Genomic DNA, 25,741 nt, shown 5'->3' with positions numbered 1-25,741 from the left:
CAAAGCTTTCTGAAAGTGCATTTTCAAGCTGATCCAAGAGGCTTTTATAAAAGTTTATTTATCTTAAGAAAAAGAAAAAGTCATTTAGCTGACGCGTTCATCCAAAGCTACTACAGTACATTTCAACCATAAGGAAACAAACTCAGAAGAACAAGAAACAAGAAAGTGCAAATTCATCAAATAAGCCAATTTACATGTTGCTATAGATAAATTATACTTATTTTATAATGATACTTATAATTTATCACTCAAGTGCCACAATGTTAGTTTTTTTAATTGAGGTATAGTCTGATCAAAGTTTGACATCAACACTTCTGGCACAAATGACTCACAGTACAAGTAAATGCTTATAAAAACAGTTATCCCTTTACTTAAGAAGTTATAAATATTTCCATACCACCATTAAAATAAGAATCCTAAATTGAAAAACATAATACATTAAAAAATCCTGAGCGCTGACAAACACTTCAAATATACATTTCTTTCTTCAATAGTCTTCACAGCGTCAGCAGCATTTCCCAGATTCTTCGCAGTTACTGTTCTTATGGCTTTTTGAAACTTCAAAGTGGTCTTGAATATATTTAAAACTATTTTTTTTATTAAAACTATATTCTTTAGTTTGTAAAGATTCGATGAAATACAGCTTTACATGACAGAATGTTGAAGAGCGTTGATTTAAGTCAGTAAAGTGGCCGTGGGGAAAGGCTGTGTGTGTGTGTGTGTGTGTGTGTACATAATGACGACTGCATTTCCATGATACAGAGCTGTGCTTCAGCAGCGCCGCCAACCTATTTAATAACTACGCTTCCTACACTTTGTCCAGAAGGAAGGCCGAGTGATGACAAAGCATGGGACGAGATGTTTAAAATGACTCACTGGCTGTGACCCCTGCAGAGGAGACATTATCTCAGTAGTTTGGGAAACTCAAAGACAAAGCGACAGATTTTCCTATATTTGTTTTTTCTAACCAGACGGATCAATAAAATCATCATTAATGAACCTCGTTGGAGGTTTTCCCCGATTCATCGTCGTTGACCATCAATTTGAAGGAAGCTTCTCCGGCTCCGAGAGGATCTTCTCCCGGCTCCCTCTGTCCGGTCTCCATGGTTACTGGTTCATTGTTGTTTGGTCCCCTTCCTCTGATGTGCTTACAAATGTCTGTGAGAACATGCAAACAGCGTTGAGACGTTAATTCGCACTTTAAGAAGGTTCATGGTGAATAATGTACATGTGAGATAGAAGCCAGAAGCCGTGGAGGTCAAATACATGTGAAGGATTACAAGTATGAAGCAACAATAAATGGAAACTAACTCAAAGGTTGATGTTGGACTAAACAGTTTTATTATTTATACGTTTGCTTTGGAGAAAAACTTTAGTAGAGGAATTATGTCATGGAACATTTCCACAGAATCACGTCAGAAATATGGCTGATACATAAATAAATGTTATTTAAGAGCCGATTAATGACTGAATTATCTAACATTCTCTTTATATATATTCATTTTGGTTGCCATTTACATAAAAGATTATTGATTATATATAATATATACAATTGAGGTTATTGATGAGCGGGAATAGTGCTGTAAAGCAGTATTTTATACTTTTAAAGCAGCACGCTGAAGGTTCTGTGAAGTCTGCTCAAGTTTATCTTTTTATAAACGTACATTAATAACTTATTTATATCAGATGTGAATCTGTACTTTTAACCACTGACAAAACAATGCTGAGAGAAGTTTGTAACTCACCGATCACTTTGCATCTCCACAGAAGAAAAGCAGTAACAACAGCACCAACACCAAGGACAGCAAGAAGAGGACCAAGAATCCTCCAGACGTCTGTCGTCTTCTTCTCAGCACCTGAAGGATCATCAGACAGAAGATGAGAAGAAGAGCAGCTTTTCATTCAGACACACAACTCCAGGTCAGATCATGTTGTGTATAAAGACGCTGTGGAATAAGAGGAGATTAGAGTTTTATGAAGAATAAAAAAATACTTTACCAGGATCTTGTGAGGTTGGAGGGACAGTTGTAATGGAGTCAAGTCTCTTTGGGTCTGTTGAATATAAATAAACATGAGAATGTTCAAAGGATTCTAGAAATGTCTTCCAGTAACATCAGAGTTTCAATCTGTTAATCAACATTATTGACAACGTTAAACATGTATCAAACGTGGAAGCTTACCAACAGTGAGGTTTGCGTAGCAGGGGGAGATTCTCTCAACGTCAAAACATCTGTATGATCCAGAGTCTGACCGCTTCACAGACGACATGATGAGTGACAGGTCTCCTCTCTTCAGTCCTTCCAGGTCAACACGCGTCCGGTTCTTGTACTCAGGCCTCTGGTCGGCTTCATTTCGCCCCCCATCCCGACGAATGTAGACCCACCCGCTGAGGTCGTCCCTCTTCCAGTCAAACGTGAGACTCACCGCGTTGACCTCGGGATCCAGGTGACATGGCAGCGTGACGTTGTCTCCCTCCGCCGCCACGGTCAGCGGAACCGGACAGACGACCCGAGACGCTCCTGAGGGACACAGGAGTAAGACATTCAGCTTTGGACGGACACGGTCCTGTTCTCATCTGGGACGGGTTGATCTCACTTTGCCTCATATGAACCATTATTCATATTAGTTGTGATTAGCCATGGATGCCACATGTCTTTATTGTGTCGGGGACACAATCACAGAAACAGCTGCCACAATAAAGCACCATTACATCACCATTAGAATCTCCTGAATACGTAATCAATGAGGCTCTTAAGCACTTGTTGGTGTTTGTTTGTTTGTTTGTTGACACTCAGATGTTGATTCAACGCTGATATTTGCTGTACTGTCGTTTGTGTTGCTGTACTGGATTTATTAAGCTCAGTTGTGCACAAACATCATGCTCACAGTAACATTTACATGGACTCGTGTGTCCAAAAAGAAACCGGCAGGAAAAAAGTGACGTAAACAAAGACATCGAGACTTAAAAATAAAGACAAAAGCTGAAGAAAGTCTCGACAAAGTCGAACAAAAGCAGCGTAAAATATCTTCACCGGTTCACATTCTGGAGACGTTTTCAAACGCGTCAAACCTTGAAAGATGAGTTTAAATACGCGAGCAGCACCGAGCTAGCTAACTAGCACAACATGCTAATAAGAAACTATGTCCACGCGGAAGTATGCTAACGTCTTTAAAGTACTTGTTTTATACTGAATCCACGAGATAAACTTACCGACAACACGAAGAACACTGAGGACAGTCATCATTGTCACGGTCATATTTACGGTCATTCTGCCCCGCTTCAGTTGAACAATCACGCCGGCGGATGAGCTTCTCTGCTTCTCTTTAACACTTTGCCGCGAAGCCGTCAAAATATCCGAGCTACTGCGTCACCGGAATAGTGAGCCAATCACAGCGAGGCATGCTCCGCGCGGTGCATGGCGGGTTATATACCCTAAACTCTCGCGCAATGCGCGGAAGCGCGCATCATGGTCCGTGCAGTTTTAATTAAAAACGGTTTTATGGAAGTTTTATATACAATTGTTGTCGTACGGGAGGTTCTTTAAAATGACAGCACTGCAGGCGGTTTTAATAAAAATACATTTGGTAAATGAATGCATTTATTTGAACATATATTGAATATTATGCGCAGGAAAATATTGTCCATCATCATCGTTATTGGTTTATGATTAGAAATGTAATCGATGAGGACACTAAGCAAAGACAGAACTTTTAAGTCAATAAAATGTTTGAGAAAAAAGAAGTCGGCTTCAATATTTAAAAAAAATGTAAAAATTGTATTGAATTACTTCAACAATCTGCATACGTCTCATTTTGTCACATTTACTAGAGTTGAGGAACATGCTGTACACTGTACAGCAAGCGAGTTAAAGTCTCTAAAACATTAAACAATTACAAACGTTAAATTAAAAAAACACTTAGTAACAAAATCCTCTTGACGAAGTTAAACTTGGAAAGTTCATTTATACCCGTCGCACATCGCTGTTTATAAAATAAAGTTATATTTGACCTGACAGACCTCCTTGTACCTCCACATGCTGCAAGCCTGCACCAACATCCGGGTATCTGGCTCCTCGCCTTGACATTTCCCGCGTTATTTGGGGGAGCTTCCGGTTTCTCGTTGGTTGAGGTTTTCGGGCAAGTTTCAAAATAAAAGCTTTTGGCGGAATTAAGTTTATATTGAAGCAACAGTCTCTACATATTCCTATAGGTAGACTTTAAAGTGATAGATTAAACAGAAATACAATAATTTTTTTAGGCTTTCCCATACTGTGCTTTAGTATTGAGGAAAAGTCACTTTTCTCTGTACTTGTGCTAGTGTAGTAGGTTGGAAATGCTACACGGTAGTTTTATTAAAACAGACCGTTGTTAAGCATTGCACTTTCAGACGGTATATGAGGGTATTGCACGATCACGTCAGCAGGTGGTGCTGTGGTGCGGCTGGGGATTGAGGGGAGAGAACGTAGCTTTAGACTCTGCTCATGCGCAGCTCAGAATAAAACTAGCTCTGGCTTGAGCATGACATCAACGTGTGTCCTCTCTGTTTGTAATTCACAGGCTACACAGTGCTTCTTAGCCTGTGTGACTCTTGCTGCTGGTCCAGATTACCCCTAGGTCTGGTGCCGGTAACACTAATTTTGAGTCTTTCTGTGTGTGTGTTCCAAGTTTCTTTCTTTTCTTCTTCTCAGCTACTTTTTTGAGAGAGCTCCTCCTCTCGCGCGTTCCTGACTGCCACTTAGTCAGAGCGAGCGACACAGCACCACTTCTCCCGTCTACTTATGTTCACCGGATACCATTTTAATACTTATTGGTGTGACAAATCATTCATATTCATCATTTGAAAAGACAAGGCGCGCAAAGTTAATTAACAGGAAGAAACTTATTTGCCTCCCTGATAGCTTACAATAAAGGTGTTGTTACGTTTTTTAGCAATTAGATCAGTATCAGTCGTCTTTATTGTAAATATATTTGCAAATACAATCAGTCATATGTCTTCTCATGTAGACTTTATCTCATCCTCAATGTTCATCACATTTAACTGACGCTTTTACCCAAAGCGACTTTCAGGTTAGGAGTGTTGCCCAGGTACATGTCACATGGGTCAGCTGGGATTCAAACCACCCACCTTTCTCTTCTCCATGCGCCTCCTCGCCTACGTTCAGAAAACTTCACCCATGTGACAAAACCCCTCAAACGGAATTTAATTCCAGATTAATGTAGAAATGAATAATGACATGAACCTACCTGAGATCAGGTCCACCAACAGACTCATGGTGAAGAACGCAAACATGATCCACTCGGTGCAGAAGAGAGAAGAAGCCTACTATCCCCTGATGGAGTGATGTGTGAATGCCGGTTTATCCACTCCACTCGCACTACCTGCCTCTGTGGCAGAAAGCCCCCAGGCCCAGGGTGATTTCTCGCAGCCCCGCCCTCCAGGGGCTGTCTCTCGGTGGCGAGGTGAATAAAGGCCGGAGAGGGGGGGGTGAAGAACGGAGAGGGGAAGACTCGGGCTCGAGTTCAGTTTTTATAAGCACATTGTTTTAATGATGTTGTTTGTTCGGTTATCAACAATGAATTGGTGTTTGCTCCAGTTTTTATAAAACAAATTATGTACTTTTAAAGGAAAACCAAGCAACTTAAAACGTAACAAAACAGTAATGCAAACGCGTCCACTTTAGCGCCCCCTTGTGGCTTAAGCTTAATACAGAACGGTACTGCATTACATTATTATTACAAACTGAGGACATAATGGACATATTTTAACACTGGGGTTTGGTGGTGATGTGGGAAAGGCCCACATTCGAGTCTTTGTGCAGCAGTACACTAGCGGCCAGTCTTACTGCGTGCCAGACAGGTCCATAATGAGGGACTTGTTGGATGTTGGTAAACTGTAATATTGATTTTGGTGTCATTGCCTTAGATCAGGAAAAGGCCTTTGACAGGGTGGACCCTGATTTTTTTTCCAATTTAAGAGCTTTTGCTTTTCTTCTAGAATCCGCCATAGGACACCTAGCTTATATATATATATATATATATATATATATATATGTATATGTCTATAAGCAGTGAGGCCTAGTGTTTTATACAGGCCATGTCCAACCCGATGACGTCAGCAGTGACATCGGGGGGGGCGGGGCGTAATGGTTGTCACCTGTACCACGCTGAAGCTACAGCATCAATGGATTATTCAGAGTGGGAGTGGACTCCTTCACCTATCTGTGGCAACAACATCTGTCACACCTGGATGGAACCGGTGTCGCAGAGAATCACGTCCTTTGGTTCTCCAGAGCATCCAACAGCATCCAACCGTGCTGCTGAGAAGCTGCAGGTGGAGGGGGACAACACGTCCTCACTGACCAGTTTGTGGGACAGGGCCGTGATTCTGGAGGCTCCCTGTTCACCTTGTACTCCACTGACTGCCAGTCGCCATGGATACGGACCACCAACACACCGGGTCCCAATTGTAGAAATGAGATCTTCTCCATCCGACCTGGGACGGATGCTATCGCTGTTAATCCAACCAGGCTCACAAGATAAATGAGTAAAGGGAATAACACCTTATTAAGAGTAATAAAAGTAGAGTTTATTAACAGTCCTAATCAGATCAATACCATTTAAAATCAACAAATCCAGTGGAGCCGTTTGAAAGCAGTCATTTCAATTGTTAGATTTTCTGAGTAGAATCCTGAATTGAAAACAGCTAAATACATTCAAACTGAAAATGAAGGATTGGAGACAAATACAGGCAGAAATGAAAAGACATAAATAAAAAAAGTGTGTGGGGGGGGGGGGAACATCACGCATAAATGATTATTATTAATTACTAAAATGAATCTAGTCAATGTTCCAATGATCTATTTCATGAGCTTATTAAAAGGTTTAATGCATTTCAAACTATTAAAAAACCAAATGGGTCTTGGGTTTGATTTAAAACAGCTTTACATGACTTTTACGTTGGTTATTTAGTGTATAAATAAAGTTTTTCAATGGAATCACCGGAAGGAAGCACCGAAATCTGCGTTGCGGTCCAGTAGGTACCGGTCGGTCTCAATGTGGCACCAGATGGACCAAGAAAACCATCATTAATGAACCTCCTCGTCGTGCTCGACCATCAACTCGATGGAAGCTTCTTTGGCTTCTTCTCCCCGCTCCTTCTGTCCGGTCTCCATGGTTACTGGTTCATTGTTGTTTGGTCTCCTTCCTCTGGTGTTCTTACAAATCTCTGTGAGGAAGAACCTTCAGGAATTATTTCTCATTTCGGGGTTGAACAAAATAAAACGAATGAACATGTTGACTAGAGGCATCTGCAACTGAGGGGTGTTCTGTGCGTTCTGAGTCATCCAAGTGACGATGAGGGAGACGGAGCTGATTTCAGGTCTACGATCCGGATTCAAGTGACTCAGAACCAGATCTTGTTACAGAATCTGTAAATGTGCCAATGATTCAGAAAAATGGTTTACAAACACAACATTCTAAACCAGGGGTCCCCCAACTTGTTCCTGTGAGGGCCAGATTACTTTTCCCTTCTCTGGAGGGGGCCGGGCTCAGAAAAAGTGTGACGATTGCAGTGGGAGCCTAAATGTAAACATTTGTTGTTTTCCAGAAAGCCACATATAACCAAATAACAATCTGGGATATTCACAGAAGAAGTCAGGAAAATAAATAATATCACTTAATGAAATAAATAATAACCAATAAACCATCTTCTCTGGGATCTTTACAGAAAAAAATGAAATAAATAATAACCACCACCGCCTCTTGACAGATGAGAGCATTAAACAAACAAATAATCGTTTGACCACTGCAGGTTAAATACCCTGCAATCAACATTTGCTCCATTATTCCGTTCTACTTCACAGGGGCTGGTCTAGGATTTGCGTGGCCAGACTGAAAAAAAATAAATCAAAAGGCCCCTCTGGTATTGTTCAGGGGGCCGGGCCAAGTGTGGAGGCGGGCCGTATCTGGCCCGCGGGCCTTAGTTTGGGGACCACTGTTCTAAACTAACTGGTTCATGTTGCTGCTGCAGTTGTGGTCAGAAGTTCACATACACTTGTAAAGAACATAATGTCATGACTCTCGAGTTTCCCGTTATTTCTACAAATTTTTGAACCGACACTTTGTCACAAAAAACATTCATGCAGTTTGCTTCTTTTATGACAATCTGCTCAAACCTTTTCCCTGTTTTTGTATAGGAAGTGTTGTATGTGTAGTGTTTTATATATGAATCTAATAATGTGTTGTCCTTGTTTAGGGCTGTTGGCATGACGTCTGTGAAGCTTGAGAGTTTCCAGCGAGCAATTTATCCGCTGAAGAGACGTGTAAAAGACGCATTGACGTGGTCAGAGGTCAGAAAGTTACAATTATATTGTTCATCTCAATCAATGTTGGTGTCGTGAAAGCCCTTATTGTAATGCAGTAGTTTAAATTCAGTATTTTTAAGGTTCTGTGAAGTCTGCTTTGGATCTCAACTAGCTTTCCTCCGTGTTTATCTCTTTATAAACTTACATTAATAACTTATTTATATCAGAGATGTGAATCTGTACTTTCAACTGCTGACAAAACAATGCTGAGAGAAGTTTGTAACTCACCGATCAGGTGTCTCCTCAGAAGAAAAGCAGCAACAACAGCACCAACACAAGGGACAGCAAGAAGAGGACCAAGAATCCTCCAGACGTCCGTCTTCTTCTTCTTCTCCTTCTCAGCAACTGAAGGATCATCAGACAGAAGATGAGAAGAAGAGCAGCTTTTCATTCAGACACACAACTCCAGGTCAGATCATGTTGTGTTTAAAGACGCTGTGGAATAAGAGGAGATAAGAGTTTTATGAAGAATAAAAAAATACTTTACCAGGATCTTCTGACTTTGGAGGGACAGTTGTAATGGAGTCAAGACTCTTTGGGTCTTTAGCTTCTGTTGAAATAAAGATAAGAATCTTCTCAGTAGCAGGATGGATTGTTAGTAACATCAGACCAAGTCAAAGTAAAACATACATCTGAGTAAAGGACACATTTTAGGAAACAATGACCTTGATGAGAAGGTATCAAGGAGATGCAGGTGGATTTATTCATTTAAAATAGGATTCTATAGAGCATCAGCTGTGATTTAAAGGTTCAAAAGCTTCCCCAGAAACATCATCCGTGTTTGTTAAGAGTGTTTTTACATCCTGACAAGAGTCGAGTGGTCTTCAGGTTCACTCTGACCATTCTGAGGAGATGCTCAGTAACACGTTGGGCTCATTTCCTGCTTGGAGTGTCAGAATAAAACGGAAGGCATCTCGCTTACCGACAGTGACGTTGATGACACAACAGATGTCCAGCTTTGGGATAAAGACTGTGAAACGTCCACTGTCTGACTTGTGGACCGAGAAGATCCCCAGGGTGATGGTTCCTGAGGTCAGGTCTTCATGGTCCAGAGTGGTTCTGTTTCTGTACCCAGTCATCTGGTTGTCAAAATCATCTCTTCCGTCTCTGTAAAGGTGGACGATGTTGTTTTTCCTGGGGAGGTCATCTCTCCTCACCTCCACAGAGACCCCTTCCAGGGGGAGTTCAGAGGAACATCTGAGCGTGACCTCTGCACCCTCAGGTGCCTGGATCGACTCTGGACAAACGAGCTGTTGGTCTCCTGGAGGAAACACACATGAACAAAATCACACATGGGAAACAGCAGAAGAGAAGAACAACTCTTTAAAAACACGCACGCGCTCCTTCTCGTTCAGTCGGCTTTTATTTACGTGCATCACGACGGCACCGGTATTAAATTGAGTGTTGACATAATGCAGTTAGCAAAAAGTTGATCAAACAAACTGAACAAAGTCGAACAAAAACAGCGTGAAATCCCCGCAACTGTTTACATTCTTGAGACGTTTCCAAACGCGTCAAAAAGTTGAGAAAGTTTGTACACCGCGAACGGCTAGCTAGCACAACATGCTAGCTAGCCGTATTACACGAGTGTTTACATAACATAAAAGAAACACCGGGGCTTTAGTTTACTTGTTTGATACTAATTCCACGAGATAAACTTACCGACAGCAGCGTTATAAACACTAAACGCCGTTAGAACCGTCACGATCACACATGGCGACATTTTGCACCGCTTCCGGGAAACAAATGTGTCGTCGCACGGGCTTTTTCAATTTCCCGCGGAGCAGCTCGGATTTCTGCTGCCCTCCATTTCCGGTTTCCTCTGGGAGCCAAACACCGGTCTCCCGCTCCCCGAGTCCCCGCCTGGGGGCCAGCGGGCTCCGGGAGACGGAGCAGGTTGGACCTTCTGATCCATTTCGGGGTGCAATGAGCTTTTTAAAGGGAGGCTGGTGCTCGAAAACGCGTCCACGTTTGTCCACAGGGAGACGAGATAAAAGTCCAATAATTAAGTAACCAATGAAATAATTCATCAATGACATGCTTCCGAGTGAGAACTCGGATGTGTATTCTACAGTTAAATAGTATTTCCTCGGAATGGGTTCCTGTCCGGATCACGTGTTTTAAATGGATCGGGTTTATGGAATTTTAAATACAAATGTTTTATTGCAGGTTTTTCTTTGATTATACCAGCAGAGACGGTCTCAATAAAAATGAAAAAGTCTCAATATAAATCAATGTATTAATTTGTGTATATTGAACATTAAGCACAGATAATTATCTAACGTTACTATTTATGATAAAAAGTCATCCATGAAGTTAATTTACATTTACAACTTTTTGTCTATAAAATTTTAGGAAAATAGTCTGCTTCGATGCTTAAAATAAAATGTATTTACGTCATCACTCTGCTCAACCATGCTGTACAGAAAGAGTATTCTCATTAACTGCATTAAACAAACTAACGTTTAGTAAACAGATCCTCTTTACGAAGTTACACTTTGTAAGTTCATTTAAACCCGTCGCACATCGCCGTTTATAAAATAAAGTTATAGTTTACCTGACAGACCTCCTTGTACCTCCGCATGATGCACGTCTGCACCAACATCCGGGTATCTGGCTCCTCCCCTTCACATTTCCCGCGTTATTTGGGGGCGCGTCCGGCTTCTCGTTGGTTGAGGGTTTCGCGCAAGTTTCAAAATTAAACTTTTGGCGGAATTAAGTTAATATTGAAGCAACAGTCTCTACATATTCCTCATAGGTAGAGACAAAAAAAAATCAGTAATCAATAACTAAATTTTACCAAAATTTGAATATAATGAAAACAAAAAGCTACACTGGTTGATTGTACGCTATCATTATGAGAAATATTTACTCGACTCATACATTTTAATTTTCACGGCACTAAATTAATACAAACTCAAAGAAATTACTAAAGATTAAACATAATCAAACAAGTTATATGAACACAAGAAAGTGTTTTTCCAATCCCTACAAAGAACAAAGTCATAGATGAGTAAACAAGCACGTCAGGAACCCTTTTCCCATCTTTATTTGAAATTATTCCAAATGATAAAAACATGGTTGATTAACATGAAATGACCAGAGTTCTGCTCTTAGACAAAGTGAGAACAGGAGCCTGATGCCACCGCCCGGGACAGGAAGTGCAGTCCCTCCGTCACAGTACCCGACTACAGGACTCTGAGGCACTGCAGAACCTCCACAGAGAAGATCCAGAGTCTATCGGCCCAAAGCTCAGCGGGACATTGTTATAATCATTTCTCCTTCCTATATTACAAGCTTTTTACAACATACAAAATAGATCAATAGCTATGATTAACATACTCTTTAATGTGAATATACAATACTTATTGCATTTTCAGATATAACTTGTTTCTTATTTATTTTACCGTCATCATCTTTACCCCCTAAACAAATAAAAAAAAAATAAAGTACTGGTACCAATGAGAGTGACCACGGATCAGTGTAAGGCGAAGCCCAGCAGGGGGCGCTGCGTCACCGAGCATCTACCTGCTTCATCTGGGTCTGAATATACATTTAGTGTTTTAAAGTCAAGCTCCTGGTACCTTTCTGTGGCACTTAAGTGTTGATCTTTTTTTATTATGTCATTTTATTTTTTTGGTTAGCTGTTACCAACTAGAATCTGTACAAACTGCTTCTTGCATAGCAATTAAACAACGTATCGTCCTCTGGCCGTAAAAGTCCATTAAAAGAAAACCTTGACGTAGTGTTTGCCCTCCGCTGTGGAACGTAGTGGGTTTGGAGGCAAAGCCTCGTATTCTCTGTGGACTTCTGATCTCGAGGTGAGAAATGAACGAGCCTCATGCAGAGAGTTTCCCGGTTTAGCAGGTGAGATTCTGTGCAAGGTGGAAATATTAAAACGCCCCCCCCCCCACAAATATAAAGCAGTGGGCAAACGAGGAGGAACAATCCTTCCCCGAATGTTAAAACCAGCCAGTGGGCAAAGCTTCTGTGGGAACATGGTGCGCTTTGCAACTTGCCTTCTGTTTGAAAACATGTCAATATTATAAATATATATCTCTAACATGCATGGAAACATGCTGTCGATTCGACTCCACCCAGTTTGGCACACTGACAGAGTGTCGAATCAAACGCACCCTCACCTGGCACTCCTGGAATGACTATTTAAGACAAAGTATGACCAACAATCTAATAAAAACATCAACTGTCATTATGCCCCCACATTCATGGCATCACCACTTCTACTGGAATTCATCTCCCAAAAAAAAAAACACACACACAGAAAAAGTTTCCTGCAGAAATTAATGCCAACACCAAAACAATGAAATCAAACGTTATTGTAATCATGATAATGGGTGAAAGGTAAGCAGATGGAATGCACACAGTTGGTTTGGTCCTGATATGTTTGGTGTGGAACAGAAGCCTCGACGGCCTCCACCAGTGGGTTTTTTTTTTTCCCATCCAAAGTTCCTCTGGTGCAGACAGAAAGTGACCAGCGAGTCAAACCTGCTGAGGCGTGTTCACGGTGTGCTTCCAGCTGGTGGCTTTAGTGTTAGAGTGTGTGTGTGTCGTGGGATTAGGGTCCTGAGGTCCACTCACCTCCCCACTGGCGGCGCTGGAGGAGCTCCTCTCATCATGGCTGAAGGCAGACAGACAGTCCGTTAGATGTCAGAACTTTGGATGAGGGAGAGAAACCAGACGGCTGTGCGTTCTTACCCTTGTTGGTCTTACTGGGGTAGACCTTGCTGAAGTGACGGTAATCCTCTGGAGGGGGAAGGTCCTCAAGAGGGTGAAAGTTAAACTTCGATTCAAAATCATCTGCGGAAAGAAATCAATTAAAAATGTCCCATTAGGATCACGTGAACGGTGTAACCCACAGAACAGCTTTAGTTCAAAGGCTTCATTAGAGATCTGTGAATGTTACTCTTGTGACCGACACTAAAAATTAAGACTTAAAATCAAACCTTTTCCAGTATTTAGCATCTTCTAAATGAAGTGAAGGAGCAAAACACAACGACCTCAATATAAAAAAGTCCCTTAATAACCAATTTTTGAATGTATATCAACTGCATCCTGGTTCTACATTAGTTGATACTGAATCAAAGTAGAACGACAGTAGAATCGGCTTCAATGAGTAACTTTAACTTGCTGCTATTGGCAGAATCCTTATTGTTTATTATTATTATTATTTATATGATTGGGTTCATTTACCCGCTGTGATCTCCCTCCACGACTCACCTATGATGGACTTCATGGCGGTGATGGCGTGGCCGTTGCGGAGGGGCGGGGGCGGCGGAGGGGGCACAGCCGGGGTGCGGGAGGATGATAGCGGTGAAGCCGATGAGGAGGAGACGGAGGAGGAAGGAGGCGGTTTTCCCACCCGGCTGTGGGCCTCCGGGGCAGCAGAGTTGTGCCCGCGGTACGGAGGGGGGGGGGGAGGGGCATCCCGACCGCCGTTACGAGAAACAGAGGGGGGCACCTGGGGAGCTGGCACACACACACAAAAAAAAGCATTAAAATCAGTTCCCGCTGATATTTGCAGCAGTGAGACAAGCAGATTTAAACCAGATTTTAGAAGCAGTTGAACAAGCGACTAAGAAAATTCTTATTCGTTTTTATTTCCCAGCTGTTGTTGGATTCTCTACATAAAAACACAACTTATTGAACCCAGAGACACATTCCTGGTGATCTTGAATGCAGCACAAATAGAGTCCTCACTCCCGAAGTGTTGATAGTAGTTTTTTTTGTTTTTTTTAATAACTCACTTAAGAGACACACACACAACTTTCCTTTAAATGCTGCAAAATAGTGACGTCTAACCCTTTTGGAGCGGTTTGGATGAACAAACATCCCCCCCCCCCCCCCCCCCCCCATCCCCACGAGGTTACGGGACTGGAATATTCCACCGAACTCCAGGAATGCAGAGGAGCCAGAACGCCTGCAGCGTCCAATCACGACACAGAGCTCACTGCGCTGAACGCACGCCTCCCTGTGAAGTGATCTGCTCCTTCATCCCACAGATCAACAAGACACACACACACACACACACACACACACACACACACACACGAGGAGGAACCTTGTCGTCCTCATCACGGGGACACACACAGCTCATCACCCCCGTGTTCAGGAGGCTGAATGAACAAAATGGCGGATCGGCCTCGAGTTGAAGCCCATTACAGCAGATCTGAATCACTGAAACCGGCTGAAGATTGTTGATTTTTAGACACTTTCCCTTTAATTGTGCCTTTTAATGGCGACCTCTGACCTGTAAAAAGAAAACGACCCGGTACCGACGGCGTGGGGGTGTGTACCTGATCTGCGTCCCGGCGGCTCTCTGGCGGGCGGCGGCGGTCTGCTGCCCTGCTGGGAGGATGGAGACGGTGATGGAGGCGGCGGAGGAGCGTGGCTGCGTCCCTGGGTGCCGCCCCCCGATGAGTGTTTTTTGTTCAGGGAGTTGTGCCTCTGCGGCAGCTGCGGAGCTCCGCCCCCACCGCCGTCTACCTGGGACGACCCGTTGGCGCCGCTGCCTGACAGGTGCGGCCTGTACGGCGGAGGAGGCGGAGGAGCCGAGGAGCCGCCTGTGGGCGGCCTGCTAGAAGACGGCGGTGGCTTCCCGGGGCCGGGAGGGGTGTGGCCTCTGTGAGGCGTGGGTGGGAGGGGCTTCTCTCTGCTGTGCGAGGAGGACGAGGAAGGCGTAGCGTGTGCTCTCGGGCTGGGGGCGCGCGGGGCGGGCGGGGCGGGCGGGGCAGGCGGGGGGTTGCCGCGGCCTCCTCTGTTGAAGGGCGGAGGAGGCGGGGGGGCGGAGGTGCTGTGCTTCATGCCGCCGCCTGCAGAGGAGCCGTTGCTGCTGCTGCTGGGGGGGGGGCGCGAGATGTCGGGGAGCGAGGGGCGGTGGGAGCGCTGGTGCTCAGGGGGAGACGGCTTGTTGGCCCGAGAGGGCGAGGAGGAGCCCGCGGGGGGGCGAGGGGCGGCGGCCCGGGAGCCCGGGGGCCGCAGGGCCGACCTGCCCACCGACCCGCCGGGTAAGCCATCTGAGGGGGGGGGGGGGGGGGGGAAACAGCATTAGGAGGATCCAGGATGCCGATCAACTGCAGTTTATCACAATTTAGGCTTTAATTATTTTATATTGAGAAATAACTTAAAGCTCAGTTTATCGATCTGGTCCAACACCATGAATATTAAAATGGTCACTACGCCGATGTCGTCTCTGCCTTCAACAAACATCATTAGAAGCATGTTACTAGAAAATGACCACTAAGAAGCTTTGTTAAAGAATCAATACTCCACGAGTTACATCTTCAGCTTTTAGCTTCTCGCCAATGAAGGGAGGTCAAAGGTCAACAGTTCTACAATTGCTGCTTCCTGCTTCACAGAGTGGAAGAAAAAATTAGTGCGGTCCATAAAGTTGAGACAGAAATTTCCTGAGCTTCCTTATCACTGATATCATGAGCTGGACTTTGACTTCACTTCCTGGTTTGTTAAAAGTCACACGAATGATCAGGAGATTCATGCAGAAAAAACTAATCAATCAACACGTTCAAATATAAAGAATCACATTAGAAATGAAGCAAAGCCTATTTCTTTACCTGTGACTGAGCGTAATTTTGGAACACCTCCTTGGAAAAGGCCTCCCATTCCCATCGGCCCCCCACCACTGAAACCCCCGCCGCTGCCTCCTCCACCTCCTCCACCTGATTCTGATGGATAAAAAAATAAATAAAAAATGAGCCCAGCGTCGAAAAAATACATTTTAAAATAATTGGAGACAACATAAAATGATATTCAATCAAACGCCTTCAGAGTGAGACATTAGTGACACAGTGAGTTCACTATTGTGTCAGAAGTGAGAGGCAGCCAGCAGGTCCCCTCGCAGTGACTCACTCTCTATGATGGGGCCGCTGCGGTCGTTGACCACGCCCACCTTCTTCAGCCGGGCGCCTTTGCAGATGTCGGACAGCAGCGCCCCTCGTCCTTTGGTCTCGGACGAGCCCAGTTTGGGGGGAGTCGTGTTCGCCTGAAGAAAGGAGAACGAATCGTTGACCGGACCTCGAGTCCCCCGACCGGAACCAGAGACGACAAAAAAATACACGCGGCAGCCACCTGATGGAGGTGCCATCACTGACCTGACTGAAGGTGGGGGGAGGCGGGGGTCCGGGGGGAGGAGGGGGAGGTGGAGGAGGCATCCTGACACTCTGTTGGGACCTCTCTGCGTGGGGTGGGGGTGGGAGGGGGGGAAAAGGACCGGTGATGTCACCGGCTCAGCTGGGCCGACAAGTCCTGCAAAATCAGTTAAAAACAAAAACAAATGATCATTAAGACACTTTATTTTTTTTTCTATGTCCCTCCAGCCCATTTCATACTGTATATGAGAATCTAGAGATGTGAGCAGCTGGTAGAAGGGTTCAGTCTGTCGTAGTGATCGGGTTCCTCGCCGTCTGCAGTGACGACGTCTCAGTGGACACCGTAGAGGAAGCGAGTCTATTGTGTAGTGGACAATATTAAAGTTATTCAGAGCAGGAACAGCCCTCGTGGAGTTCTTAAAAGGTTAAACATTGTGATCACACACACACGTCGTGGGGCGCAGACGGGCAACACGTGTGCCAATACTATGCATTTTTGCATCACTGTAATTAGTGAATTTTAGGTTAACCCAAGATCTGTGGTTCACAGTAGTTGAGTGTATTTGTTTCCCTTCAGGCCTACTTCTCCGTTTCACTAAACCCACTTAAACACCTCATTGTTTGGAATCAGAGCTTAAGCCCATGATCTAATGTGCAGGAAATTGATCAGGAGGTCATTTCAGATTTCATTGGTGCACCAAAGAATTTAAACATTGCACATCCAGTTTTCAGTTTATGCATTTCAGTATCCAAACGTGTGAATTGGTAAGCATTCCCTGCTTTATGGTCTGTTTGACTGTAAACCGACCATATTTGACCAAATGAACACCATGCTGCATTGAAGAAGACTTGAAACTAGAGACTGAGACCATAAACTCATGTTTACAATGTTTACTGAGGGAATAAATCAAGAGAGAAGTAGAGTCATTTCCTCATAGACGTCTATGGGAGCAGAGGAGTCGCCCCCTGCTGGTCACCACACAGAAGTAGAGTAATTTCCTCACAGACGTCTATGGGAGCAGAGGAGTCGCCCCCTGCTGGTCACTACACAGACGTAGAGTCATTTCCTCATAGACGTCTATGGGAGCAGAGGAGTCGCCCCCTGCTGGTCACCACACAGAAGTAGAGTAATTTCCTCACAGACGTCTATGGGAGCAGAGGAGTCGCCCCCTGCTGGTCACTACACAGAAGTAGAGTAATTTCCTCACAGACGTCTATGGGAGCAGAGGAGTCGCCCCCTGCTGGTCACTACACAGGAGTAGAGTCATTTCCTCATAGATGTCTATGGGAGCAGAGGAGTCGCCCCCTGCTGGTCACTACACAGAAGTAGAGTCATTTCCTCATAGACGTCTATGGGAGCAGAGGAGTCACCCCCTGCTGGTCACTACACAGAAGTAGAGTAATTTCCTCACAGACGTCTATGGGAGCAGAGGAGTCGCCCCCTGCTGGTCACTACACAGAAGTAGAGTCATTTCCTCATAGACGTCTATGGGAGCAGAGGAGTCACCCCCTGCTGGTCACTACACAGAAGTAGAGTAATTTCCTCACAGACGTCTATGGGAGCAGAGGAGTCGCCCCCTGCTGGTCACTACACAGACGTAGAGTCATTTCCTCATAGACGTCTATGGGAGCAGAGGAGTCGCCCCCTGCTGGTCACTACACAGAAGTAGAGTAATTTCCTCACAGACGTCTATGGGAGCAGAGGAGTCGCCCCCTGCTGGTCACTACACAGAAGTAGAGTCATTTCCTCATAGACGTCTATGGGAGCAGAGGAGTCGCCCCCTGCTGGTCACTACACAGAAGTAGAGTCATTTCCTCATAGACGTCTATGGGAGCAGAGGAGTCACCCCCTGCTGGTCACTACACAGAAGTAGAGTAATTTCCTCACAGACGTCTATGGGAGCAGAGGAGTCGCCCCCTGCTGGTCACTACACAGAAGTAGAGTCATTTCCTCATAGACGTCTATGGGAGCAGAGGAGTCGCCCCCTGCTGGTCACTACACAGAAGTAGAGTCATTTCCTCATAGACGTCTATGGGAGCAGAGGAGTTAATCCTCCCAAAAGTTTCGGTCCGCATGCCTCTCAGTAAAAACCACGTCACCGACGAGGGAGCTTGATCAGTGAGATTCCTTGGATTTCCTTTGGCGAAAACCTGCCGAACACTCGACCAGGCTGCTGGAGGCCTGGAGCAGCGGGGCGGAGGGGTGGGGTACCTGCATGAGCAACAATGGGCCTAGACAACCAACTGGTTTGGGGAGATACTCATCGTCGTGTTGAAACAGTTTTGGAAGCTTCAAGTCGATGGTTTATCATGCGGACGAGAGCTTGTTTAAGCAGGTAATGCTTTCACGTGAAGTCGGCAACAACAGGGGAGTTTTACAGAAGTGAAAATGAGAAGAATTGAAGCCTATTCAAGCATTCTCACTTTGACCATTTTTTTATGTTTATGAGGGGGGGGGGGGGGGGGCTCCGACATGCTGTCATCGCCCTGCAGCTGTACAAGGAAGCTTAAAAAAGGTGGAATGTCACCCAGATGCTGAAAAGCTGTCCATTTGGAAGAGAAAACCTGTCGATTTGTCCAACTCAGACTTCTAACCCGTGGCTCTCGTCCCCCTGCTTTAGGAAAGGATCTTTAAATACTGTTTTACATTCAAATTGGCCTCAGGGGTTTATAATGTGAGGGGGCTAAAAAAAAACCACAACTTCTAAAGCAGGAATAATGTGGAGCAGCTGTACAGGGATTCCTCCTCCTTATACAATAAACGTTTCCTGATTCCTTGAACAGGCAGAGAGCAAACGCATGCTGTTTTGCACCATAGAAAGTAAGAGGCATTTTTAGATCTATCTAGTCAGGAAATGCCTTTCTGAAAAGCTCCGCTACTGTAAACCACAAATCTGCTTAAAACACACTCCGCCAAGGCAACAAAGTTACCGGAGACGACTGGACTCGTCCACGGAGACTCATGTCTGGATAGCTGTCCTCCTCCAGTGTGTTTACCACACTCTTATCACAGATGTTTCCCACAAGCTGCTTCAGCAGCCTCCCTCGCTCCCAAGAACGGGCAGCAAACCCCAGGGGTTTGTTTCCGCTGATGGCTGGAGTTTAATTCAGCTCAAGCCTCAAGCTGCAATGACGCTGTGATAATGATGTCTCACAAAAATACACATCGGCTTTGTTTGAGGACCTGCTGTCCGGCTCCCTCCTCTGGAACCAGATATCTCAGAAACACCAAATTGGGCACAAGGACCAACCAGTTAGATCCCAGATTCATGTAGTCACTGACTAAACAAAACATCATTTGGCTCCAACGAATAAATTAATATCTTATTTGGAACATTTCACAGAACGTGTTCACATGTGTTACAGGATGAAAATGAAGCGATGACGGAGCAAATGGAGGTATAATGAAACCTTTGTCTGTGGGTGATTTACATGCGCCGCGACTCTTCCTGAACACCGTTGTTTAGGGACACACTCCTGCTTTTTGTTGCCTGCCACAGAGAGCACTTTAACACAGAAGCAATGTTAAGACCGAAAGTCCTGACCTCTGACACCTTTAATCTGATTATACTCCTCCATTAAAGATCAAAGTAAAGCGGTCCGTAAGTATCGTCATTACACCAAACGGGGATGCAATGGAAACGAAGGATTCTGACCACATCAACAGCGTGAGGCTGCAGAGGGAAATGCACCCGCTGAGGGAGGGGGCGATGAGGAAGTAGGATGCTGTTGTGGTGAAGGAAATGCCCCGAAACTAAGCCCCGAGAGCCTGTCTTTAAGAGTCATCACACACACACACACACACACACACACACACACACACACACACACACACACACACACACACACACACACACACACACACACACACACACACACACACACACACACACACACACACACACACACACACACACACACACACACACACACACACACACGATCGGCTGCTCCTCGCTGTGAAGCGATGCATCACAACAGCTGTTGCATAAATCCCAGCGTTCACTGCGGCGACAACACGCACGCAGCTTTTAATTGGGTCATCTCTCAGAACGCAGGGCTCGTCACTTCAATTTATGCAATTAGTACTCGAGCAAATTACCAGAGTGCTTCTTAAGACATAGAGCTCGGTGAAACCGGAATAATCAGGCCTGGGCAGGTCGTTCAGCCGCGCCCAGGTAGATGGAGGAAACACACCTGGCGCTAGCATAAACTTCGGCCGAGTTAATTAGCTTCTACGTCTCGAAAATGTTGCTCACCTTGGGGCCCGAAGAAGTGGCGGTTCGATGGTCTCGTCCTCCAAAACAACATGCATGGAAAGTGCCGTTTAGGCGAATCCTTCGTCGGTGAAGTTTGAACAAAATATATATAGGAACGGAATGTGGTGGCAGGTCCTTGTGGTGAAAAACCACTCGCAAGTTAGCCGGCTTACCAGCTCGGCTAGCGGCGGTAACGCAGCGTAGCTAGCCGCGGTTAGCTGGTTAGCATGGAGGCTAGTTAGCTGGCTAGCATGGAGGCTGTTTACTTTCCGGCTGTCAGTGTCACGCGCGGTCCGGCCGCCTGCGAGTTGCCGTCGTCGATTTGAAACGACGAAGCGTCAACTAGTCACTTTTTAACGGTTTCCTGCGAGCTACGGAAAACTTTACCCGCACTCCTGACCGGCTGCGAGCAGAGCCATACCCGCCGTTGACACCGTTTTTATTGGTCGCCTCTCAGAAACCCGGAAACGGGCCGACCGATACAAAATGGAGGTGATGCGTTTACTGGCTGTCCTAAATGACAACTTCCGGACTCAAGAGTTGCAAACAGAGACCTTTACATGTCAAAACAAAGCAGTACTATCTGGAAATGGTATATCGGTTAGGATATTCTTTTCCCAAATGTGTAATCAGATATTTTAAGTAAAAGCAGTGTGGTGAAATTGCTCAATTACAAGTAAATAGTGTGGACACATATACCTACAGTAAGAGCTTGTTTTTATTATTATGTAGTGAAGTACAACATTTACCGGAGATGTAATGTAAAGTACAACATTCACTTCTACTGAGACGTAGTAAAAAGTATACAATTTACCTGTAAGATGTAGTGAAGTAAAAAGCACGATCTATACATCAGAAATGTTGCGAACTAGCAGTATAGGTACCTACAAATACTACCCTCTTCTGCCATTACTCCACTAATAAAATGTCTTTGAAAGCAGAAAAAGTCAGGTGATCCCACACAGCGACGCATGCGCAGATCTCCCGCGTTGATTAGTCACGCATGCGCAGTGTGACGTAAAGCACTTCCTGTCAAGATGTCGCTGTCCAGAGGGTCGGCGTTGTGGAGGACGTGCTGCGGCTTGTTGCGGGGACACCCTCCTCCGTTCCCCGCTGCCGTCCGAGCGCAGAGCTCCGCGGACCGGGGCGTGTCGGCCCGGACCTCCCTGTCCAGCCCGCCGTGGCCGCAGCAGACGAGTCCGGTCTCGGGGGAGGAGGAGCGGGAGCGACACGCCGCGGTGGTGCGCGCCGTGAACCTGCGGATCGAGCGGCAGGACTTCGGCCGCCTGTTCGCCGTGGTGCACTTCGCCGGCCGCCAGTGGAAGGTCACCGGCGAGGACCTGGTCCTGATCGAGAACCGCGTCGAGGCCGGGTGCGGGGAGCGGATCCGCGTGGAGAAGGTGCTGCTGGTCGGCGCCGAGGACTTCACCCTGGTGGGAAGGCCTCTGCTGGGGAGGGAGCTGGTCCGGGTCGAGGCCACCATCATCGAGAAGACCGAGTCCTGGCCCAAAGTGCACATGGCGTTCTGGAAGAGGCACCGGTTCCAGCGCAAGAGGATCATCGTCCAGCCGCAGACGGTGCTGAGGATCAACGGCATCGAGCTGGCCCCCAGACTCGCATGATGATGAAGAAGAAGAGGGGACGATTTCTCACTGTTTGTTTCCACTTAGTAAAAAAAACTGTTCATGACTTGTTTTAAACCTGCATCGAGGTGAACGTGTGTCCAAAAACTGTAAATAAACCTTCATCTTTTGCAGATATTTAATCATTCTGTTCTAATATTTTTCACCGGTCGGTACTAGTTTACCTCAAAGTATCTACTGCAGTGCTACAAAGTCCTCCATCGTAAACCAACAAAGGTGTCCGTATAAAAATATTAAAGTATACCTTTATGCTGGCGCTCCTTCATGTAATCTATTGTTATTTGAAATATAAAATAATGGAAATACTTTACAAGTTGTAGATGTACCAAAGTATTTAGATTATCAGTAGTGGAGGAAAGTACATTAAGTACTTCCATTTCATCCCAAACGTGGGGTCCCATAGTAACGTGACATGTAAAAACCCAACTTCTATTGTTTACGTCCTTTAAATACTTGTATGACTCATCTTTGTCATCGTAACACTTACTCATTCAAGCTGCACTCTCCCCAGAAACATCACAAAGATCAACCAGACACAAGTTTTTTGTTTATTCAACAGTCTGCGTAAAAAACTGCTTTAAAAACTTGATTGTCTCTGGAAACAGGAGAGCGATCACTGGAAGGCACTGTGGAACATTTCTGCTTAGTGGTTAGGGAACCCCAAACGGGGGGGGGGGGGGTTAGGAGATTGTCCAACAGGCAAAAAAACGTTTGAGCGATCAAACGGAGTGAAAATGCTACGAGTGTCGACAGGCTGGAGGTTCCCACCTGAACCGAAGAGCGTCGGGCTGTTTGTGGTTCTTATAAATAAACTCAGAGTTAAGACACAAGGTTTCATTCGGTCACCTCTGCTCGCCTGCTTCGGACTTAGCGTGAGCTGCACAAACCGGGCTGGATCTCAGAGTCAAAACAGACCAGGAAGCGAAGGGGGAGGGGGATTTAAGGCGGGGCTTAGGGAGCCACAGGTATCAGTGCACCTCTTTGACTGTTCTTTTAAACTAGTTTCACTTACTGGAAGTTTAAATAAAGACTCTGATCCAATCTATTTGTTTTTTTAGTATTGAGGGGATTTTAATGAGATTTCTTCAGAAAAAAAAAAAAACTTGGAAGAATTTAAGTTCACTAAAAAGTATCCAGTTAGTTAGTTAAAGATTTTTTTTTTTTTTTTTTAAATGTCCCACTCTGGAAATGTTCCTGTCCTTTTGACTTGAGCCTGCGCTTCACTCTGTGGGCTTCGATGAGGACACCAAACGGACTGGTGTTCCGGTCAGGCCTCATCCAGCAGATCATCCACCAAAAACGTTAACACTCAGTTCATCCGTGTTTGATCACAAGAAAAGAAAATACGTTAAAAAGCCTTCAGTGCCACATTTTATCATCTTTACAGAACGAAAGAAAACCATTTTCAGAAGAAAGAAGAAAAAAAGAGGGGAAAAAGAAGAACCTCCTTGCGTAAACTATTTTCAAAACAAAATCTCTAGCACAATCTTCAAAAGTCCGATTAGAATTGTCCAGAAGATGGACTCCTCCTCCTGGAAGTCGTCCTCTGGCGCCTGGGGGGCCTTCCTTTTCTCGTGCCCTTCCTCAGAGTTGTACGAGCCCTTATCGAACGGCTCCTGGGGGGCCGTCTGGTCGAAGAAGACGCGCATCTCGAACTCGCTCTCCTTGTGGGACGGGTGGCCGTAGATGCCGATGCCCACGGGCCTGGCGAAGTCCTCGGGCACCACCACCGCGTCGCGCCCGCAGGTCACCGACTGCAGCTTGTAGGTGTCGAAGCTCGGCCGCAGGGTTTTGTCCGACACGTAGAGGTCGGCGTCGCCCTTCAGGCTGTGCATGTGCAGGATGATTCGCCCGTCGTGGTTGAGGCGCAGGTAGCTGTAGTTTCCCGCCCCGATGTGGCCCTGAACCACATGGAGCAGCGTCCACTCGTCGGGGACGCCGCCGTCGACGTCCTCCTCCTCCTCCGAGGGGCCCAGGAAGCCTCCGGCCTGCGACAGCAGGAGGGCGACCACCAGGGCGCTGCAGCTCGCCATCATGATGAAGGCATCGGTCAGCGAGTCACCGCCTGGACGACAGCGCACAGCCTGACGGGACCAAGCCAAACGGTTCCCGATTAGAACTTTTGGTGCATGAAATAATTGATGACATTTGTGGTTGCGGAACAGAGGGAAGGGCGACGTTTTTTTTTTTTTACAACCCATAAAAGAACATTACCTTCTGACACCCCCCCCCCCCCCCCCATAACAAACAGAGCACTGTGGGGACACTACGGAGCTGCAGCGTCCCCAGTTACACCGGACACTTGTATCTCCACATATGCAGATGTTTTAATTGCTTGGAGAAATTCAGCTAAATAAAAGTAGCACTTAAATTGTACGTGTATCTTATCTGATGAAATGACACTTTCTTGATCATTTATGACATGGCGGTAATCAGCCTGTACTGGAGCACTGGGTCCGTCCCTTAAGAAGAAGCCCCCTCTCAGCAGAGCTAAAAATACACGTCTCTCTTCCCGGTGAGTGTGACCTTTGATACGGAGGAAAACAACACCAGAAAGGATCCCTTTTAACGAGCATTGAGTAGCCCGGTGTTCGCTTTGATGACCAGTTTAAATGGAAATTACCGCGATTCACTAACCGATGTTGAAGTTTGATATTGGTTGAATATTACAAGGCTCCTGGTTTGCGTCAACGGTTAAAATGAGGGTGGCTGAGTTAGAGTTGAAAGCTAACCTGCTAACACCTGCCGGAAGCTAACGAGACAACCTGTAACGTAACGACCCGACGGTTAAAGTATCGAATGAGGGGGTAAATAGAGCCCTACACGGCACCAGAACTAAATATTATGTAGTATATACATGTAGACTTACAAAAAGACAAGCCTTAGCTGAAGGCAACCTCACTTATTTAATGTTAGCTTAACTAGGTTAGCTTCTTTTCACAGCTCCGTTGACGTTAGCTATCGAGCAGCTAACGTTGCTAACTAGCTAATTCCGGTCGGGCTAAATCCTTTTTAAGTTTCCAGGTAAGAGGGGCTGCCGAAGGAAACGAGACTCGATCGATTAAGTAACCGGGTGAGCATCAACCATGTATCGATCAACACAACGCGCCGGGTCAACTTACATAGCTGCCATTTCCTAACCAGCATCTTCGTCCCAACACACAGCGACCTGCTGGGAACTAAGTTCACTTCTTCACTCCCTTTGACCGAGTGACAGCCAGGCGAGCCGCTCAGTGGCGCCACCCGCCGGTGCAGAGTAGAAACTACACCCAGTGGCGCAGAGTAGAAACTACACCCAGCGGTACAGAGTAGAAACTACACCCAGCAGCTTCCTGTGCTTCCGTCTCCGTGCA

General features: G+C 45.6%; 5 protein-coding genes across 6 annotated transcripts; 1 reads left to right on the top strand and 4 right to left on the bottom strand.

Annotated features, from left to right (window-relative positions):
- Positions 1-256: 256 nt before the first annotated feature.
- On the bottom strand, positions 257-3,331 carry LOC119218027 (putative butyrophilin subfamily 2 member A3). Its single transcript, XM_037472155.2, has 5 exons — positions 3,212-3,331; positions 2,181-2,519; positions 1,999-2,052; positions 1,746-1,856; positions 257-1,158 (listed from the first exon to the last, which is right to left on the bottom strand). The coding sequence occupies exons 1-5, from the start codon at positions 3,267-3,269 to the stop codon at positions 992-994; spliced, it is 729 nt and encodes a 242-aa protein (XP_037328052.2). The 5' UTR covers positions 3,270-3,331; the 3' UTR covers positions 257-991.
- A 3,312-nt stretch (positions 3,332-6,643) lies between these two features.
- Positions 6,644-10,150, bottom strand: LOC119218029 (uncharacterized). Its single transcript, XM_062564735.1, has 5 exons — positions 10,026-10,150; positions 9,286-9,624; positions 8,851-8,913; positions 8,592-8,708; positions 6,644-7,225 (listed from the first exon to the last, which is right to left on the bottom strand). Exons 1-5 carry the CDS (start codon positions 10,084-10,086, stop codon positions 7,086-7,088), a joined length of 720 nt encoding a protein of 239 aa, XP_062420719.1. The 5' UTR covers positions 10,087-10,150; the 3' UTR covers positions 6,644-7,085.
- Positions 10,151-11,394: 1,244 nt separating this feature from the next.
- Positions 11,395-21,682, bottom strand: wipf2a (WAS/WASL interacting protein family, member 2a). Of its 2 annotated transcripts, none has more exons than XM_037472063.2 (8): positions 21,560-21,682; positions 16,490-16,643; positions 16,248-16,380; positions 15,953-16,063; positions 14,678-15,397; positions 13,602-13,850; positions 13,080-13,181; positions 11,395-13,002 (listed from the first exon to the last, which is right to left on the bottom strand). In XM_037472063.2, the coding sequence occupies exons 2-8, from the start codon at positions 16,547-16,549 to the stop codon at positions 12,959-12,961; spliced, it is 1,419 nt and encodes a 472-aa protein (XP_037327960.2). In that variant the 5' UTR covers positions 16,550-16,643; positions 21,560-21,682; the 3' UTR covers positions 11,395-12,958. The 2 variants fall into 2 exon arrangements, with proteins under 2 accessions (XP_037327960.2, XP_037327959.2); XM_037472062.2 differs by lacking the exon at positions 21,560-21,682 and adding an exon at positions 20,746-21,211.
- Positions 21,683-21,782: 100 nt separating this feature from the next.
- mrpl21 (mitochondrial ribosomal protein L21) lies at positions 21,783-22,505 on the top strand. The gene has a single exon (XM_037472169.2). It carries the CDS (start codon positions 21,783-21,785, stop codon positions 22,365-22,367), a length of 585 nt encoding a protein of 194 aa, XP_037328066.2. The 3' UTR covers positions 22,368-22,505.
- Positions 22,506-23,819: 1,314 nt separating this feature from the next.
- On the bottom strand, positions 23,820-25,619 carry c9h6orf120 (chromosome 9 C6orf120 homolog). The gene is made up of 2 exons (XM_037472174.2): positions 25,511-25,619; positions 23,820-24,472 (listed from the first exon to the last, which is right to left on the bottom strand). The coding sequence occupies exon 2, from the start codon at positions 24,422-24,424 to the stop codon at positions 23,852-23,854; it is 573 nt and encodes a 190-aa protein (XP_037328071.1). The 5' UTR covers positions 24,425-24,472; positions 25,511-25,619; the 3' UTR covers positions 23,820-23,851.
- Positions 25,620-25,741: the final 122 nt, after the last annotated feature.

The sequence above is a fragment of the Pungitius pungitius genome, chromosome 9 (genome assembly GCF_949316345.1).
Source record: "Pungitius pungitius chromosome 9, fPunPun2.1, whole genome shotgun sequence".
Taxonomy (NCBI): domain Eukaryota; kingdom Metazoa; phylum Chordata; class Actinopteri; order Perciformes; family Gasterosteidae; genus Pungitius; species Pungitius pungitius.
The sequence above is the reverse complement of the archived record's forward strand: the minus strand, read 5'-3'. Positions and strand labels throughout refer to the sequence as shown.

Coding starts and splice junctions, on each gene's coding strand:
- LOC119218027 (XM_037472155.2), bottom strand. CDS start 3,269: ATGACCGTAAATATGACCGTGACAATGATGACTGTCCTCAGTGTTCTT. Junction 2,053..2,180: donor CTACGCAAACCTCACTGTTG/GTAAGCTTCCAC, acceptor TATATTCAACAG/ACCCAAAGAGACTTGACTCC. Junction 1,159..1,745: donor GTGGAGATGCAAAGTGATCG/GTGAGTTACAAA, acceptor ATGTTCTCACAG/ACATTTGTAAGCACATCAGA.
- LOC119218029 (XM_062564735.1), bottom strand. CDS start 10,086: ATGTCGCCATGTGTGATCGTGACGGTTCTAACGGCGTTTAGTGTTTAT. Junction 8,914..9,285: donor TGTCATCAACGTCACTGTCG/GTAAGCGAGATG, acceptor TTATTTCAACAG/AAGCTAAAGACCCAAAGAGT. Junction 7,226..8,591: donor TCTGAGGAGACACCTGATCG/GTGAGTTACAAA, acceptor TCTTCCTCACAG/AGATTTGTAAGAACACCAGA.
- wipf2a (XM_037472063.2), bottom strand. CDS start 16,549: ATGCCTCCTCCACCTCCCCCTCCTCCCCCCGGACCCCCGCCTCCCCCC. Junction 15,398..15,952: donor AAAATTACGCTCAGTCACAG/GTAAAGAAATAG, acceptor CCCCCCCCTCAG/ATGGCTTACCCGGCGGGTCG. Junction 13,003..13,079: donor CCCCAGTAAGACCAACAAGG/GTAAGAACGCAC, acceptor GTCTGCCTTCAG/CCATGATGAGAGGAGCTCCT.
- mrpl21 (XM_037472169.2), top strand. CDS start 21,783: ATGTCGCTGTCCAGAGGGTCGGCGTTGTGGAGGACGTGCTGCGGCTTG.
- c9h6orf120 (XM_037472174.2), bottom strand. CDS start 24,424: ATGATGGCGAGCTGCAGCGCCCTGGTGGTCGCCCTCCTGCTGTCGCAG.